Source organism: Nicotiana attenuata, chromosome 1, assembly GCF_001879085.1.
Source record: "Nicotiana attenuata strain UT chromosome 1, NIATTr2, whole genome shotgun sequence".
Lineage (NCBI taxonomy): Eukaryota > Viridiplantae > Streptophyta > Magnoliopsida > Solanales > Solanaceae > Nicotiana > Nicotiana attenuata.
In genome coordinates this window covers 88,219,070-88,237,094 of record NC_031989.1, presented here as the reverse complement: position 1 = coordinate 88,237,094, position 18,025 = coordinate 88,219,070, and the positions used below count along the sequence as shown (strand labels likewise).

General features: G+C 39.0%; 1 protein-coding gene across 1 annotated transcript; it reads left to right on the top strand.

Annotated features, from left to right (window-relative positions):
* Window positions 857–17,247, top strand: LOC109230109 (protein furry homolog-like). The gene is made up of 17 exons (XM_019395640.1): window positions 857–1,417; window positions 1,509–1,627; window positions 1,998–2,043; window positions 2,855–2,927; window positions 3,014–3,071; window positions 3,839–3,934; window positions 4,226–4,343; window positions 4,408–4,674; window positions 6,075–6,176; window positions 6,279–6,636; window positions 6,726–6,839; window positions 7,698–8,326; window positions 8,427–8,623; window positions 9,624–9,846; window positions 10,685–10,804; window positions 12,682–13,455; window positions 13,991–17,247. Exons 1-17 carry the CDS (start codon window positions 1,322–1,324, stop codon window positions 17,060–17,062), a joined length of 6,462 nt encoding a protein of 2,153 aa, XP_019251185.1. The 5' UTR covers window positions 857–1,321; the 3' UTR covers window positions 17,063–17,247.

Below are 18,025 nucleotides of genomic sequence, written 5' to 3'. Positions count from 1 at the left end.
TGGAAAAGGTGCATTTTCAGAAGTTTACGCGGCCTGCCGCGGTTACGCCAGGACCGCGGCCAGAGTGGCCCTCTGAATTTGCAGCAGGGTTCTGGCGCGGTCCTACCGCGGCCAGACTATCCTTCTGGATCTTCAGCAGAAATCCAAATCCAAATCCAAATCCAAAGCCAAAGCCAAAGCCAAAGCCAAAAGCCGAGCCGAGCGACGACGACGACGGCGCGAGGGATCATTCTCTTCAACTCCTTTTAAGAGCTTTAAGAAGTGATTCTATATATAAGCACACAAATGTAGTTGTCCCTCACCAATGAGGGACAAAGTGCAAGTTAAAAGCTCACTTCATTCAAATTTTCATTTCCCTCCATTTTATTTTCCACCATTTCCAATTCACACTCTTATACTTTAAAGCCCAATGCTTAAAGTCTTTGAAGCTCAATGCCTTTAAAGTCCAACATGTATTACATATTAGGTCGTTCTATATCGAGTGTTCCCTCATGTTTCACTCTAGTTATCTCACAACAGCCTTTCCATTTTATTTACCTATGATAGTATGATACGAAAGATACGTTACATTGGTATTCGGTTGAGTAAGGTCTTGGGTGCCCGTCGCGGTCCATCGATTTGGGTCGTTTGTCTAAATATCATTATGTTTTTCTTCATTAAGGTCAATTGTGTTTGACATTCATATCGACAATCTCCAAAATAAAATGTAAATTTTATACATGAGGCATTCATATAAACTATAACATTAATAGTTCACAGAACTTTCTTCTTAATAGATTATATTAATTATAAAATTGTGAGTGTTTTAAATATTGGGAATTCTTATTTTTGCTTGTATTATGAGTTATGACAACATAGAGTCAATCGGAAATTGTTAAAAAACGAAAAGGAGAAAAAGGGACGACAGCGAAGAAAGCACTGGTCGGAGTAAGCATAAAACCGGTCTACAGCTAAATTCCAATCAGCAGAGCAAGAAAAAATTGCAGAAACGAACCGGTTGTGAAACGCATTTTTAAGCCGGTTCTCTTTTCTTCCTTTACCAAAAAATAAAAAATCAGCAACAGACAGCACGATGCAGCAGAAATAAAAAACAAGAAATATTGGTGTATCTAACTGGGCAAAAAGATCCCAATGACTAAATTAGAAGATGAAGAACAATTATTCAGTCGCCGTTGAATATGCAGAAATTTCGAAGTCTTTTTTTGCTTCCATCTGAATTGGGATCACACACAGGTACAAAGTGGACATTTTTCTGTTGGATATGATATCTGAAGTTCGTAATTCCAACAAAGTGGTGTAAGATTGAGAAAGAGAAGAAGAAATGAAGGCAGGGAGTGCAGCAAAGCTGATAGTAGACGCGTTGCTTCAGAGGTTCCTTCCACTTGCTAGACGTCGCATTGAAACCGCCCAAGCTCAGGTATTTTTTAAATCTTTTGATAGGTATTTGTGCTTAATTTTGTTTTGACTTAGGTTTTGCAATTTTGTTCTGAAATTTGGGGAAAATACAGGATGGACAGTACCTTCGGCCATCTGATCCAGCATATGAGCAAGTACTGGATTCATTGGCCATGGTTGCACGTCACACGCCTGTTCCTCTTCTCGAAGCCCTTCTAAGATGGAGAGAAAGGTGCACATTTTCACTTACAATTCGTCCTAAGCGTTGCGCATGGTTTTTGTTTATGTTTCAAGTTCAAGTGTATTTTTCATCTTCGCTACCAATTCAAGCAAGTTCATTTTAGGTGAAAGAAAGTTTGTACTTTGTACAGTTGTACTAGCAGATCCATTTGGTAAATATATATTGTTCAGTTGTTCCCCTTACATGTGCTGTATGAAGATGCCAATAGCTACTTTTTCATTTCAAAAGAATTCACATACATGATAAACCGTGATAGGTTATTCACTAGCTTTGTTAACAATTAATATAAATATTCTTTTCATTTTGGGACATCTCAAAATATTTTGCCACCATTCCAATGATGTACTATGGTTGGTTGCAGTGAATCTCCCAAAGGTGCAAACGATGCATCAACATTTCAGAGAAAGGTTTGTTAATCTACCAACTCTCTAGTCCTGACTCCTAGCATTGAAGTATCAAACTGATTGTTCCTCTGCACTTCCATTTTCTGGTTGTTGAACAAGTTGAATGAAAATGACTTATCACATAATCTATGGAAAAGCAAAAGAATGGAACTATGGAGGCCACTTCTATTAATCACAGGTGTCTGCCAAAATTACATCTGTGTTATATAGCCCTAACTATTTCCAGGTGAAATGGTTGTGCTCATGCTCTCACTTTTAGAGAAACCTAACTTTCCCAGTATAGAACCTCATGCAGTTGGGTCCCCTCAGGGACCTCTAATAAAAATTGGTGCAACCCATGCAGTTGGCCTTGTAAAAAAAGAAAAAAGAAAGAGAAGCCCATGCAGCGAAGGAAGAAACTAGAAAGAGATTGCCCTTATAATGTATGAAAATAAACCTGAACTATTCTAACTGAAGTATTTGTAATATGTAACACATTTTAACCTCAAATGGCAGAGTAACGTCTAACGAGCATGATGACATTGCTGATGTATAATTTGGACCACTACTCATTTTGTGGCTTTTTTTTTTTGATAAGTACTAATCATTTTGTGCCTAATGATATCAAAGTGGTACTATATCATAGGTATTTTACATGCTTTTTTTTTTATGGGCAAACTATACCTGCATATATTCCTTTTTAAGTATGCGAATAAGTTTTGTATGGTTTAGCAATTTAAGTGGTCATATTTGCTTAAGCTCCTGAGTAAGTTCTTCCATGGTTCTTAGCATTTCTCACATCCTTATTAAAATAGTAAGTTCTGCTGTGGTTCAGCTTGCAGTGGAGTGCATCTTTTGCTCTGCATGTATTCGCTTTGTGGAGTGTTGTCCACAAGAAGGACTTACAGGTAGATTCGCAGATTCAGCAGATCTAGCTTTCTCTAGGGAGCTAATCCACTGCTATTTGAGTTTAATGTGCTTTCCCGAACTGCAGAGAAGCTTTGGATTGGAGTTGAAAATTTTGTATTCGATTGGCTAATAAATGCAGACAGGTCGGTTATAAAGCTGGTTCATAACTTATGGCACTCGGTTTATTGATTTTTCCAGAATAATAGTATAAGTTGTTGGCAACTGCTTTGGTCCACCTTTTTTGTTCATTTCTCCTGTTGTGATTTATCCTTATTTACTAGAGCCACAAATGTAACTTCAGTATGCTTTTCATTCCTCTTCCTTTTTTTTTTTCCCATTTTTTTCTTGTTTGCCATAACATATTCAAAGGACAGTTTTTTTTTCAAGACCTTGTCTTGTCCAACATTCTAGCAACATAATTTCAAACTTCTGCTCTATTGGAATTTACCATCCTTAAAAAAAAAAGTTCCTGGTTTTCATAGAGGGTATGACTGGCAAAGCACAATAATTCTATTGTATTGGTGTATTCTTCAAAAAATTCTTTTTTTGATAGGTTATTCTTCAAAAAATTCTATTGTATTGGAATAGTGAAGTAATGGAAGTGAATGTGTATAAGATTTATTACCTTCCCCATTTGTATTAGACGTTTTGGTCTTAAATGGACTTCTGTTGGCCTTTCCATGTCGGATGTACTGATATTATCACTCTTGCATGATTGCTTCTATTTTGTACTTACCAAAAAATGTTGCTTTTATTTTGTAGAAATATTTATTTGTTTCTATAGCTATTTAGACGGCCAAGAGAGATTATCTAATCAACTTTGATTTACTCATTCTCGACTCCGATGTCAAATTATGAAGTAACGATAAACTTTGAAGTCTATATGCTGAAATGACATTACCTGTTGCAGGGTTGTTAGCCAGGTTGAGTATCCTTCATTGGTTGATTTGCGGGGGCTTCTTCTGGACTTAGTTGCTCAACTCCTTGGTGCTTTATCACGGATCAGGTAAGTTAAGGGGACCCAACTTTTCGGGGCCCAATCTTCAAACTCAATCACTTGATCCTTCGATAGTTACTCCTAAGAGAGCAAAGCGAAATGAACTCTATGCTTTACCCCTAAACGTGTTTCACTTGAAAAGTGTCATGTTAATTCCATAAAAGTGTGGTAAATCTTTACGCTGGAGACATTATATAATTTGTAATTGTTGCAACAAACCATGTTGATAAATAAGAATGTGCCTTTCAGCGCCATGGTTAGTTTATATGAGTGTTAATGTTTCCCTTTATGTGTCAACAGATTTAGCTCAGTGACAGAGCGCTTTTTCATGGAACTCAATACTCGTCGTATAGATACTAGTGTTGCTCGAAGTGAAGCACTTAGTATTATAAATGGGATGCGCTATCTGAAGTTAGGGGTACGTGTTATTTGTACTTGCTGAATAAATATGTGTAGGAGTATCATAATGATATTATTTCCAGGTGAAGACAGAGGGTGGACTGAATGCTTCAGCTTCCTTTGTGGCTAAAGCAAACCCTCTGAATCGTGCTCCTCATAAACGAAAGAGCGAACTTCATCATGCCTTATGCAATATGCTATCAAACATCCTAGCACCTCTGGCAGATGGTGGAAAAGGTCAATGGCCTCCCTCAGGCGTAGATCCTGCACTAACTCTATGGTATGAAGCTGTGGCACGAATAAGGGTGCAGCTCATGCATTGGATGGATAAACAGAGCAAACATATATCAGTAAGCATAGGAAGCCTTTTATAGAACTTCCACTTGTCAGTATCATCTTTATTTGGTCATAAGATGTGAAAATGACCAAATAAAGCCTTTTATAGAACTTCCACTTAAGGAAGAATCTCAAAATTTTGAAAGTCGTTGTTTGCTGTCAAACAAGTACCTCAAGTTTGTTCTACATCAAAGTCAGTTGGTTTTCCACTTCCTGCTTGTTAACCAAGTTAGCTTCTTTATCATCCTTTTCTCCATAGAGCATGCAGGAATTATTACATATTGGTTTTGGGGTCAGATTTGTCATTTGGTGTTGCTGTCTCATTTCTCGACTATTAGCAGATATTTTATATCGTTTGTGCCTACAATGTTATTTAAGGCGCCTACAGGATTCATGGATTAGATCTTCTATTGTAGTATTCTGGTATTTTAGCAATAAAAACTTGGAATCCAGGGAATAACAGGAACTTGTTTTACTTGTTTCCTTCAGTCAACTCACTGGACTGTATAAATTGGCATCTAGAGATCGAACCATAGTGCTTACCACAATTATATACTAGCTATTAAGAAGTTACAATGGATAATGACCACCCACCTTGTCAACATCAAACAACGCTAAAACCATGAATTACACCCCAATTCAAGCTTTATGAACTTTAGAACTTCAAACTTCTATTTCCGGTGTTTAGACCTATCAAATCATGTCTGATTGACCTCAAATTTTGCGCACAAGTCATATTTGACATTACGAACCTATTCCAACATCCGGAATCGGATTCCGACCCCGATATCAAAAAGTCCACTTCCGGTCAAACTTCTCAAAAACCTTCAAATTTCTATCTTTAGCCAAATGGCTCCAAAATGACCTACGGGCCTCCGAATTCACTTCCGATCGCGCCCCCAACTCCAGAATCACCATATGGAACTATTCACAGTCTCGGAATCCCAAACGGACNTCGTTTGTGCCTACAATGTATTTAAGGCGCCTACAGGATTCATGGATTAGTATCTTCTATTGTAGTATTCTGGTATTTTAGCATAAAAACTTGGAATCCAGGGAATAACAGGAACTTGTTTTACTTGTTTCCTTCAGTCAACTCACTGGACTGTATAAATTGGCATCTAGAGATCGAACCATAGTGCTTACCACAATTATATACTAGCTATTAAGAAGTTACAATGGATAATGACCACCCACCTTGTCTTGAGCTTCATGTGGATTTAGTATGTGAAGGGCACATGCCCTCTCAGAACGTTAGAAGGAACACCAGAATATAGTGAAGAGTCCTCCCATAAATGCTAATATTATGGTCATAGCCCCCCCCCCCCCCCCCCCCAAATGGTTGTAATTACTTATTTCTATGTTCTTAGACTGTTGGTAATTTCTCTAATTTGTATGTGCTTTGCTACCCCAGGTTGGCTATCCTTTAGTTACGCTTCTTCTGTGTCTTGGTGATCCGCATGTTTTTCTCAGTAACTTTGGTCCTCATATGGAGCAACTGTATAAGCATCTAAAGGTGAGCTATAATTAAAGTTTTTATTGGCAAAATAGTGAAATCTTGTTGTGACTGCCTTTTTGTAGATTTTCCACACACATACAATGTTGATCCTTTTCACAGGACAAGAACCACCGATTCATGGCCTTAGACTGCTTACATCGTGTGCTGAGATTCTACTTGAGTGTTCATGGTGATTCGCAGCCTCCAAATCGTGTATGGGATTACCTAGACAGTGTGACATCACAACTCCTTACGGTTCTCAGAAAAGGCTTGCTTACACAGGATGTACAACATGATAAGCTCGTAGAATTCTGTGTGACTATTGCGGAACATAACATTGATTTTGCTATGAATCATATGATATTGGAGTTGCTCAAGCAAGACAGTCCAAGTGAAGCGAAAGTTATTGGTCTTCGTGCTTTGCTTGCCATTGTCATGTCTCCTACCAGTCAGCATGTTGGCTTGGAAATTCTCCATGGTAATGATAATGTACTTGGTCTCATTGGCATTTTCTAATCATTTGGCTTCTATTCTGGATTCATGACTTTCTTTTATCACATATGCCAGTTCGTGGAATTGGCCATTTCATCCCAAAAGTGAAGGCTGCAATTGAGTCAATTTTGAGATCTTGTCATAGGATGTATAGCCAGGCTCTTCTTACTTCTTCAAGGACCACCATAGGTAATTATCTATGGTACAAATGGCTTATACTCTTGAAGATTAGTAGGTACTTGTGTATCTGTATGGTAGTTTTAGCTGACATCTGAGAATTTAATTCAAGAATTTTGTACTTGTAATAAGACCAATTGATGTTGCTAGTATAAAAAATGGATACAGTCGATGCACCTTTCACCTCAGTTTTGGTATCAATCGTGCTTCTTTCTTGTGGCTACTGACTATAATTTATAACATTTCTTATGGAAAAGGGGTGAGGACGGGGACCCTATCAAGCCCTTTTCCAGCCTTTTGTCTTGTAACAACTACTCAGCCATATATAATTTCTTGAGTCAGTTGAAGTTTCTGCATTGCTATTTCTTCTTTAGGAATTCTACTCTATGCTGTTTACTGATTATCTTTTTTCTTCAGCATCAAGCTATGGCAGCTTGGATAAATATTTATAAATTTTAAGCTTGAAGTACTCTCCCTGTACTTTCATTTTGTAGTTCCATTAAACGGTATGATAATTGATATGTAGCACGTGTTCAGTCTTCTTTTTCCATTTAATGCTGCAAGATTGACATATTAAACTTTCGTTATTCACTTCTTAAATTTACAACATCTATAGTCTTCCGTTCACCGGTGAATACTCTTTTGGCCCTGCTAGTTGCTGCTTGCCTTTATATCTGCTTTGTTCAATACTTACTGTTTGAGATGTAATCTTGATTTACCACCCACATTTTTGGGTTGCTACTTAATAAACTAGCCATCTTTTACATTCCATTGATCTCCTAAATAGTATCTTTCTTTTTGTTAGATTGAACTGCCCTCTACATTGTCTCAAGTAGCGGTTTTATATATAAAACTCTTTTGATGCCCCAGATGTTGTTACAAAGGAGAAGTCTCAGGGATATCTATTCCGCTCAGTTCTGAAGTGCATACCATATCTGATTGAAGAAGTTGGCCGAAGTGATAAAATTACTGAGATAATACCTCAACATGGCATCAGCATTGATCCTGGTGTGCGTGAGGAAGCTGTACAGGTACTCAATCGGATCGTGAGATACCTGCCACATCGTCGCTTTTCAGTTATGAGAGGGATGGCAAACTTCATTTTACGCCTTCCCGATGAGTTCCCTCTTCTCATTCAAACTTCACTGGGGCGCCTTCTGGAGCTCATGCGTTTTTGGAGAGCTTGTCTAGCTGATGATAAGGTGGAGTCTGATGTTTCCGATGCAAAGCGTGTGCAGAGAACTGAGGGATTCAAGAAGTCTTCTTTCCATCACTCTCAAGAAACACTTGACTTTCGTGCTTCAGAGATAGATGCAGTTGGTCTTATATTCCTTAGTTCGGTGGATAGTCAGATCCGGCACACAGCACTGGAGTTACTGCGTTGTGTTCGTGCTTTAAGAAACGATATAAGGGAAGTCTCATTGCTTGAGCGATCAGATCAGATTTTGAAAAATGAAGCTGAGCCCATATTCATAATTGATGTTTTAGAAGAGCATGGGGTGGGCAGAATTCTCTTTCCCTTTTAATACATCCTAACATTCTTGTATTTTTCATTAGGAAGTTCAAGTGCATTTCTAGTAAGGATCTTTGCTTTTGCAGGATGATATTGTTCAGAGTTGCTACTGGGATTCGGGGCGTCCATTTGATTTGAGGCGAGAGTCTGATCCTGTACCACCTGATGTTACTCTCCAGTCTATGCTCTTTGAGAGCCCGGATAAGAACAGATGGGCCAGCTGTCTTAGTGAGCTTGTCAAGTATGCAGCAGAGCTGTGTCCAAGTTCTGTTCAGGAAGCAAAGTAAGCAAGTTGTGGAAATTTAGACATCTGAAACACGTGAAAATGTGCAAAGCTTCCTTCTTTAGTATGTCATTTATCTTTCACGAGCACTTCTTGGTATATTTGGGGAAGTCAAAACGACCCTGTTGTCTAATGATTTGTGTGTAGCGGTATTCCACCTACAACTACAACTTTGCAAATAGCGTAATGTAAAAAACTTAAAATGTAACAAAATTCTCTACTTACCCTTAAGTCACAAAGTAGTTTTCCCTTCTTTCTTCAGGAAAAGTATCTATGCATGCCCGTTATGTTAGGTGATAGTTTTCTCCTGACTTTTGGTATATGTTTATGCTGTGCGTTGCTTGTTGCTTGATGGATATCACAATTCTACCATGGCACATTCCCTGGGAAGTCCTTGTGTTGCATCCCTCCTTTTATCATTCTCAGAAAATATTCTACCATGACACATGTTTTCCGTAGGGCTATTTTGGTCATTGTGAAAGAGATTGAATATTTGAAGTTCCATTTCTTGATTATCCGTGCAATTCCTTATTTTAAAGTATCTGTTAGACCTGCTGTTACTACGGTCTATAACCGCAGAAAGAAGGGTGAAAATATGGCTTAAATGTAATTGTTTTATTTATTTATTATTATGTATCTGTATTGGTAGTAGTTACCTAGCAGTTAACTAGCAGTTCAGGCAGTTATTTTGTGTTATATTATATTAGGAAGAAGGGAAGACAAGCAGTTTTATTCTGTAGTATTTTCTCTGGCAGATTTGGAGGTTAAAGGTTCCTCAAAATACCTTGGTTGTTAGGTGTATTAATGTTCTAATTGTTGTTTGTTTCTCTGTAGAACTTATTCTGTTTGTTGGTAGCAATAAAGAATAGTTGAAGTGTTGTTCTGTATTGCAAATTCACTGATTACAGTTGGGAGAAATTCTGGTTTCCTAACAGTATCAAACTTAAGTAATTCTGTGCAGAAAGCTTGAAGTTTCATGTTATGTTGATGTTGCTTGCAGATTGGAAGTTATTCAGCGTCTTGCTCATATCACGCCTTCTGAGTTGGGAGGAAAGGCCCATCAGTCACAAGACACTGACAACAAGCTAGATCAATGGCTGATGTATGCTATGTTCGCATGCTCATGTCCACCTGATAGTAGAGAAGGTGGTGGCTCGGCAGCAATAAAAGAACTTTTTCACCTCATCTTCCCGTCCTTAAAGTCTGGTTCTGAAGCAAATATAGTGAGTAGCTACTACCAGAAATCTTTGTGACGGTAGCAAAATTGTCATTTTGCCTATTCATATCACTACATTTATATGTCGGTGTTATGAATTTATAGACAATCCCATGCTAACACGCAGGAGATTTTGTAATGGCAGAAACACACACATGACATTATTCTCGGAAACAGCCTCTCTACCCCTCCGGGGTAGGGGTAAGGTCTACGTACATTCTACCCTCCCCAAACCCCACTTGGGGGATTTTACTGGGTTGTTGTTTTTGTACACACATGACATTATTGTGATTAACCTGGATTGATTTGTCTCTTACCCTTATTTTCACTGGAGATACTTGAGCATCCAAGCTCCAACTGTATATTTGGTTTTTAAATTTATTAAGCCGCTACTTTTTGAATTTTTTTCTGATATATAGCCATTAATGACTTGCTTAGAACGAATACCTTGATGCTGGAAATTTGAAGAGTGTCAAAATCAAGATTTAATTGGTAAGAATTGGAAGAATTTTCGTGGGAATGGTGGGCTGAGATCGCTTATATCCAATATTAAGGGTTTGCTTATAATCCTTGAGCCGGTCCCTATTTGACAGAGCCACACTGATAAGCCTCATGTGCACATCAAATGCTGTAGTATTGGTACTTATCGAAATAAGTTATTTGGATCTTCTATTTTCCGATTTTTTTTAATTAAATATAAGAGCCCAAGAAACTATGTTATAGATAAGTTCTTTTTTTCCACAAAGAAGTATTTGCATGTTTAGGAAGAGTAAAAGGAGTGAAATAAAACTCTTCATTGAATTGGTGTCCATGTGGTAAATGGCTTTTTCTTTTGCTTGTTTTAGCATGCCGCTACAATGGCTCTAGGGCACTCCCATCTTGAAATATGCGAGGTAATGTTTAGTGAGCTTGCATCTTTCATTGACGAGGTCTCTCTGGAGACAGAAGCGAAACCAAAATGGAAGGTAATCTTTTCAAACATTTTCTTGTCATTGTACTTCTCTTTTTGTGTTCACTTGCTTTACATATAATGTCAGTAACTATATGATCATCCTTTCCTTTTTGTTTCTTCAGATGGATTGAGCAAAGTGATGTTTTATCCATTTTATGTACTAATAAGTAGCTTGGGAGTTTTTTCATGTGTGTGTGCTAGTATTAAGACATTTAAAAGTTTAACTCCTTATGGTTCTAATACTACAGTAAGAAAAGATCTGGCATACAGTGTTGTAGAAAAACTTGAAATAGTCAGCAAGGAGATGATATTGTTAAGAAACAACAATTTAAGAAACAACAAAAATAACTAGGGTTTTTAATCCTAAGCTAGTTGGAGTCGACATATTCATTTCGCTCTTTTTGGACCCATTTTATTCCAATATTTAATATTTGGGTTTTGTCTAACACTAGAGGTTCTAACTTATAAAAGAAATGCTAAGGTTCTCTACATGTTTTACTGACATCCATATATCTAAACAGACAAAAAGGCTCCTAGCAACATTGGGCCTAATGTAAGCATACCTCAAAACTAAGCTTTTTCCAGCTAGTCAGTGTCTCCTACATGGATCTTTTGCTTCCAATTTGTCTTATTTTCTCTGAGAGATTGTAGGTCTTTTGAGATAACTTCCTTCCATGTGATTTTAGGTCTACTTTGCCCTGGTTTCACACTTACGGGAGGACACATTTGGAGGTCTATGTAGGACATTTACGAACCATCTCAAGCAACCTTCTCTTACTTTATCCTCTATGTGTGCTACTAGAGGATTAAACGAGATTATGTCGCTTGAGATGGTCATATCTTATATGAACTTCCAAAGGCATCTGTCTATAGGTGTGAAAACCATGATGATTGACAGATAATATCGTTAAGAAACACACTTGTCAAAAAATCTTTTGAGATAACTTCCTTCCATGTGATTTTAGGTCTACTTTGTCCTGGTTTCACTCTTACGGGAGGATACATTTCGAGGTCTATGTAGGACAATTACGAACCATCTCAAGCAACCTTCTCTTACTATATCCTCTATGTGTGCTACTAGAGGATTAAATGAGATTATGTCGCTTGAGATGGTCATATCTTATATGAACTTTTAAAGGCATCTGTCTATAGGTGTGAAAACCATGATGATTGACAGATAATATCGTTAAGAAACACACTTGTCAAAAAAAAATATATCATTAAGAACTATCAAAAAATTGTGTTCAATGGAAATCAAGAAGAATTTGGAGTAAAGCAAAGCCAAAATTTACTTATGGAATAGCTTACTTGATAAAAAAAAATTACATATAGAACAAGTTAGACTATGCAAGTATGCCAAAAACAGAGTTCTTTTCCTTGTTTTGGTTTTTCTTTTCCCTCTATTGCTTTTGGGCCAGGAAAGAGAACAGTTATTTTGAGTCGTCATGAGCTCTTTGCTTTCTCAGTTATAGAGTTGTGCTTGATGAAAGCCTAATGGAAATGCCAGGTTAATTTTTTTTTTTTGCTTGTAGGTATGCTAATAATTGCGCATATGTAGCTGATGACGTTCTTGTATGCTAGCATCTTACTCTGTTCATAAAACTTCAACAATATTTTACTATTGATGTTAAGCAAGAAGGAAATGAGATGTCAAATTCATGTGTTGTAAAACTATACTACAGTTTACAGACACATATATTACATGCGTATGAGATTTCCTAATTTATGCCAAAGAAAATCACAGGCATGAAACTTGCTGAAACTGCAGCTATATAGTCCTTTGAAATACCCCATACCAAAGCTCGTGCATTGCTGATTCTCTGTGTCATTATCAGTACTAATTCTGTGCTCTGGATCTTTTTAGTAGAATTTCAGTTTTTTTTATTGCAGAGCCAAAGGTCCCGTCGAGAAGAACTTCGTGTCCACATTGCAAATATATACCGCACAGTAGCTGAAAACATCTGGCCTGGAATGCTTAGTAGGAAGCCTGTTTTCCGCCTACATTATTTGAAGTTCATTGAAGAAACAACCAGGCAGATATTAACAGCGTCTGCTGAGAGTTTCCAGGAGATGCAACCACTCCGTTATGCACTTGCTTCTGTACTGAGATCTCTGGCCCCTGAATTTGTTGAGTCAAAATCGGAGAAATTTGATATTAGGACTAGGAAGCGGCTTTTTGATCTTCTGCTCTCCTGGAGCGATGATGCTGGCAATACATGGAATCAGGATGGTGTTAATGATTATCGACGCGAAGTAGAACGATACAAATCTACTCAGCACTCTCGATCAAAAGATTCTATAGACAAACTCACATTTGATAAAGAACTGAATGAACAGGTAGAAGCCATCCAATGGGCTTCCATGAATGCAATGGCTTCACTGTTGTATGGACCCTGCTTTGATGACAATGCAAGAAAGATGAGTGGCCGGGTAATATCTTGGATAAACAGTCTATTCATTGAGCCTGCACCAAGGGCTCCCTTTGGTTATTCACCTGCCGATCCAAGAACTCCATCTTATTCAAAGTACACAGGTGAAGTTGGCAGAGGACCAACTGGTCGTGATAGGCATAGAGGAGGCCATCTTCGAGTTTCACTTGCAAAATTAGCTTTAAGAAATCTTCTTATAACAAATTTGGACTTGTTTCCTGCTTGCATTGATCAGGTGCTTATTTTTCCTACAGCTTTGTTGGAAGTTCATGGTGCAATTCATTCATTTATTATACACCACATTTGTTTTTGCTGAAGCTTTTATATGATCAATAAATTCCATAATCATATTCACCTTCTGAAAAATGAATTTTATGTGACTTGCCAATATTGTGGGTGCGGGTGTGTATATTGTCTTGATTTTATGTGCTATACAATCCCCAGCTGTTTCAGGAGGTAAACCGCTTTAGTAAGTTAATAATATTCACGGAACTTTTTGTTGGAAAACGAGTTGCCTCTGTTTCTTTTGAGAAAATGGAAATGAGTCGCCTCTGTTGTCCTTTCTCTATAATTGGTACAGCACTGGCATTCTTATATTATTTTTATTGTTTCTCTTTTTAGCATCAGTGAATGCAGTTCAACATTCAAATCCTTTTACTTCATTTTTTTTGACATGGAGCAAGTTATATCACTTTTCTTGCCCTAGGCAGATGTTTAGCATATACATTGTTATACCTTTGAATTACTTATTAAGTCTTTCTTTGTTACAGTGCTACTACTCTGATGCTGCAATTGCAGATGGCTACTTCAGTGTGCTAGCTGAAGTCTACATGCGTCAAGAGATTCCAAAATGTGAAATACAGAGACTTTTAAGCCTGATCCTCTACAAGGTGGTGGATCCTTCCAGACAGATTCGTGACGATGCCCTTCAAATGCTTGAGACGCTTTCTATCCGTGAATGGGCTGATGATGGGATGGAGGGTTCAGGAAGCTACAGAGCTGCTGTTGTTGGGAACCTTCCAGACTCATATCAACAGTTCCAGTACAAACTCTCTTGCAAACTTGCTAAAGATCATCCTGAACTGAGCCAGTTGCTTTGTGAAGAAATTATGCAGAGGCAGCTTGATGCTGTTGATATAATTGCACAGCATCAAGTCCTCACCTGCATGGCTCCATGGATCGAGAATCTCAATTTCTGGAAACTCAAGGACTCTGGCTGGAGTGAGAGATTATTGAAAAGTCTCTATTATGTGACATGGCGACATGGTGATCAGTTTCCTGATGAAATTGAAAAGCTTTGGAGCACAATTGCTAGCAAGCCCAGGAACATAAGTCCAGTTTTAGACTTCTTGATTGCAAAAGGGATTGAAGATTGTGATTCAAACGCTTCAGCTGAAATAAGTGGTGCATTTGCTACATATTTCTCTGTTGCTAAAAGGGTTGGTTTATACTTGGCTCGTATCTGCCCCCAACGTACTATTGATCACCTGGTTTATCAACTGGCTCAGCGTATGCTTGAAGATAATATAGAGCCTCTGAGGCCCAGTGCAAACAGAGGAGATGGTAATGGAAGCTTCGTATTGGAGTTCTCTCAGGGGCCATCTGTGGCTCAAGTTGCATCAGTTGTAGACAGTCAACCTCACATGTCACCTTTATTAGTTCGTGGATCTCTTGATGGTCCTCTAAGAAACACAAGTGGGAGCTTGAGCTGGAGAACAGCAGCAGTTGGAGGCAGAAGTGCGTCGGGCCCCTTGAGTCCTATGCCTCCTGAGATGAATATTGTTCCTTTGACAGCTGGTCGGTCTGGCCAACTTCTTCCATCACTGGTGAACATGTCAGGGCCATTAATGGGAGTACGGAGTTCAACAGGAAGCCTGCGAAGTCGCCATGTCTCTCGAGACAGTGGAGACTATCACATTGATACTCCAAATTCTGGGGAAGAAGGGTTGCACTTGGCCGCTGGAACACATGCTGTTAATGCAAAAGAACTTCAATCAGCATTGCAAGGTCATCAGCAGCACTTGCTCACTCATGCAGACATAGCCTTGATTTTACTTGCTGAAATTGCTTATGAGAATGATGAAGATTTCCGAGAGCATTTACCTTTGCTCTTTCATGTCACTTTCGTCTCCATGGATAGTTCAGAGGATATTGTTTTGGAGCATTGTCAGCATCTTCTTGTTAATCTATTATATTCCCTTGCTGGGCGTCACTTGGAGCTGTATGATGTTGAAAATAGTGATGGAGAGAACAAGCAGCAAGTAGTGAGCTTGATAAAGTATGTTCAATCTAAGCGAGGTAGCATGATGTGGGAGAACGAGGACCCTACGGTTGTGAGAACAGAGCTGCCAAGTGCCGCACTCTTGTCTGCTCTAGTGCAGAGTATGGTGGATGCTATCTTCTTCCAAGGAGATCTACGGGAAACTTGGGGAGCAGAGGCACTTAAATGGGCTATGGAATGCACATCTAGACACCTGGCCTGCCGCTCGCACCAGATCTACCGTGCTCTGCGGCCTAATGTAACTAATGATGCTTGTGTATGCCTGCTACGTTGCCTTCACAGGTGCTTGAGTAATCCAGTACCAGCTGTTCTAGGATTTGTTATGGAGATCTTGTTGACATTACAGGTGATGGTGGAGAACATGGAGCCAGAAAAGGTGATATTATATCCCCAGCTTTTCTGGGGTTGTGTTGCCATGATGCATACAGACTTCGTTCATGTGTATTGTCAGGTGCTGGAGCTCTTTTGTCGTGTAATTGATCGTTTATCATTCCGAGATAGAACAACTGAGAACGTGCTTCTTTCAAGCATGCCCCGGGATGAGCTCGATTCAACTGTTAGTGACAGTTCTGACTTCCAGCGTCTGGAATCACGGAATGCTTGTGAGCCATCACCCTCCAATGCAAAGGTGCCAGTCTTTGAAGGTGTGCAGCCACTGGTTCTTAAAGGGCTTATGTCAACTGTCAGTCATGGTGTTTCCATTGAAGTTCTATCAAGGATCACTGTGCCTTCGTGTGATTCCATCTTCGGTGATACAGAAACACGCCTACTAATGCACATCACAGGCTTACTTCCCTGGCTCTGCTTACAGCTTAGCCAGGATGCAGTGGTTGGTCCTGCTTCACCACTCCATCACAATTATCAGAAGGCTTGCTCTGTTGCAACCAATATAGCTGTGTGGTGTCGAGCTAAATCAATTGATGAATTGGCTGCTGTGTTCATGGCTTACTCGCGAGGTGAGATCAAAAGTATAGACAACCTTCTAGCTTGTGTTTCACCATTACTGTGCAACGAATGGTTCCCCAAGCACTCGGCTCTAGCATTTGGGCACCTCCTACGTCTTCTTGAGAAGGGACCAGTTGAATATCAGCGTGTCATACTTCTTATGCTGAAGGCATTGCTTCAGCATACTCCGATGGATGCTGCTCAGAGTCCACATATGTATGCAATTGTATCTCAGTTGGTAGAGAGCACTTTGTGTTGGGAGGCACTTAGTGTATTGGAAGCCCTCTTGCAAAGCTGTAGCTTACCTGGATCACATCCGCATGAGCTGGCGCATTTTGAGAGTGGGCTTGCTGGCGCTGAAGAGAAGATTCTTGCACCTCAAACCTCATTTAAGGCTCGCAGTGGGCCGTTGCAGTTCGCTATGGGCTTTGGACTTGGAGCTGGTTCTACACCAGTTTCCCAACCGAATGCATCTGAATCGGGTTTATCGGCCAGAGAGTTGGCACTGCAAAACACGAGGCTGATGCTAGGGAGAGTGCTTGATAGTTGTGCACTTGGGAGAAGGAGAGATTACAGAAGATTGGTTCCTTTTGTAACAAGTACTGGGAACCTATAGCAATATGTCTTGCAAATTATTTTGGTAGAACAAAGTTTGAAGATCCAGGGATTGGCTTTGTAAATATGTGTAGTCCTTGTTTCACTATGTAGAGTTAGTTCAGTTACTATATTCAGAATGCACCTAGCCTCCCTCGTGTAAAACAATTTTTATCGGGTGAAATTCAAAAATAGTCAGATTTACAACTGGTCGTTCAAAAATAGCCCAGTTTCAAAAGTAATCGAAATTTAGCGACTTTTCATATAAAGATAAATCTGAGCGAAAATACTGTTCAAAATCCGGAAAAATACGCCAGTATATTATGCTGGAGTTCCAGCATAAGTATACTTGAACTCCAGCATAATATGATGGAGTTCCAGGATAAGTACACTAGAACTCCAGCATAATATACTGGAGTTCCAGCACGTATACCGGTCCAGCATAATATACTGGAGTTTGGAGCACCGGTGCTCCTGTCTCCGGTATATTATACTGGAGCCAGCAAAGTATACCGGTGCAGCATAATATGCTGGAGTTCATATACAGGTGCACCGAACTCCAGTATATTATGATGGACCGGTCTCTGTTGCAGCAAAATAATAGCTATTTTTCATTGACTTGGTAAACGCTAACTATTTTTGAATGACCAGTCCGAAAACTAGCTATACTGTGCTATTTTGACATTTTTATCAGCCATAGCTTTTGCCTCTAATCAATTAGTAAAATTTTATACATTTCAATTAGTCTTGCAAGGTTCTGCAAATTACTTGGGTTTTGCATCTAATCTATCAATGACAAATTATGCTTCATCCCTGAAATGGTTTTGCAGATCCTTCAAAAATCGTTTTATTGGAAGTGCAACCCACTTGAATTCCTTTCAGAAGATGAAGTTTTTATGATTGTTAAAGGAAAAATAACAAGAGAGTGAAAACCGCCCACTGGATGCATAATTACCTATGTTAAAAGTTATTATATAAGAAACGG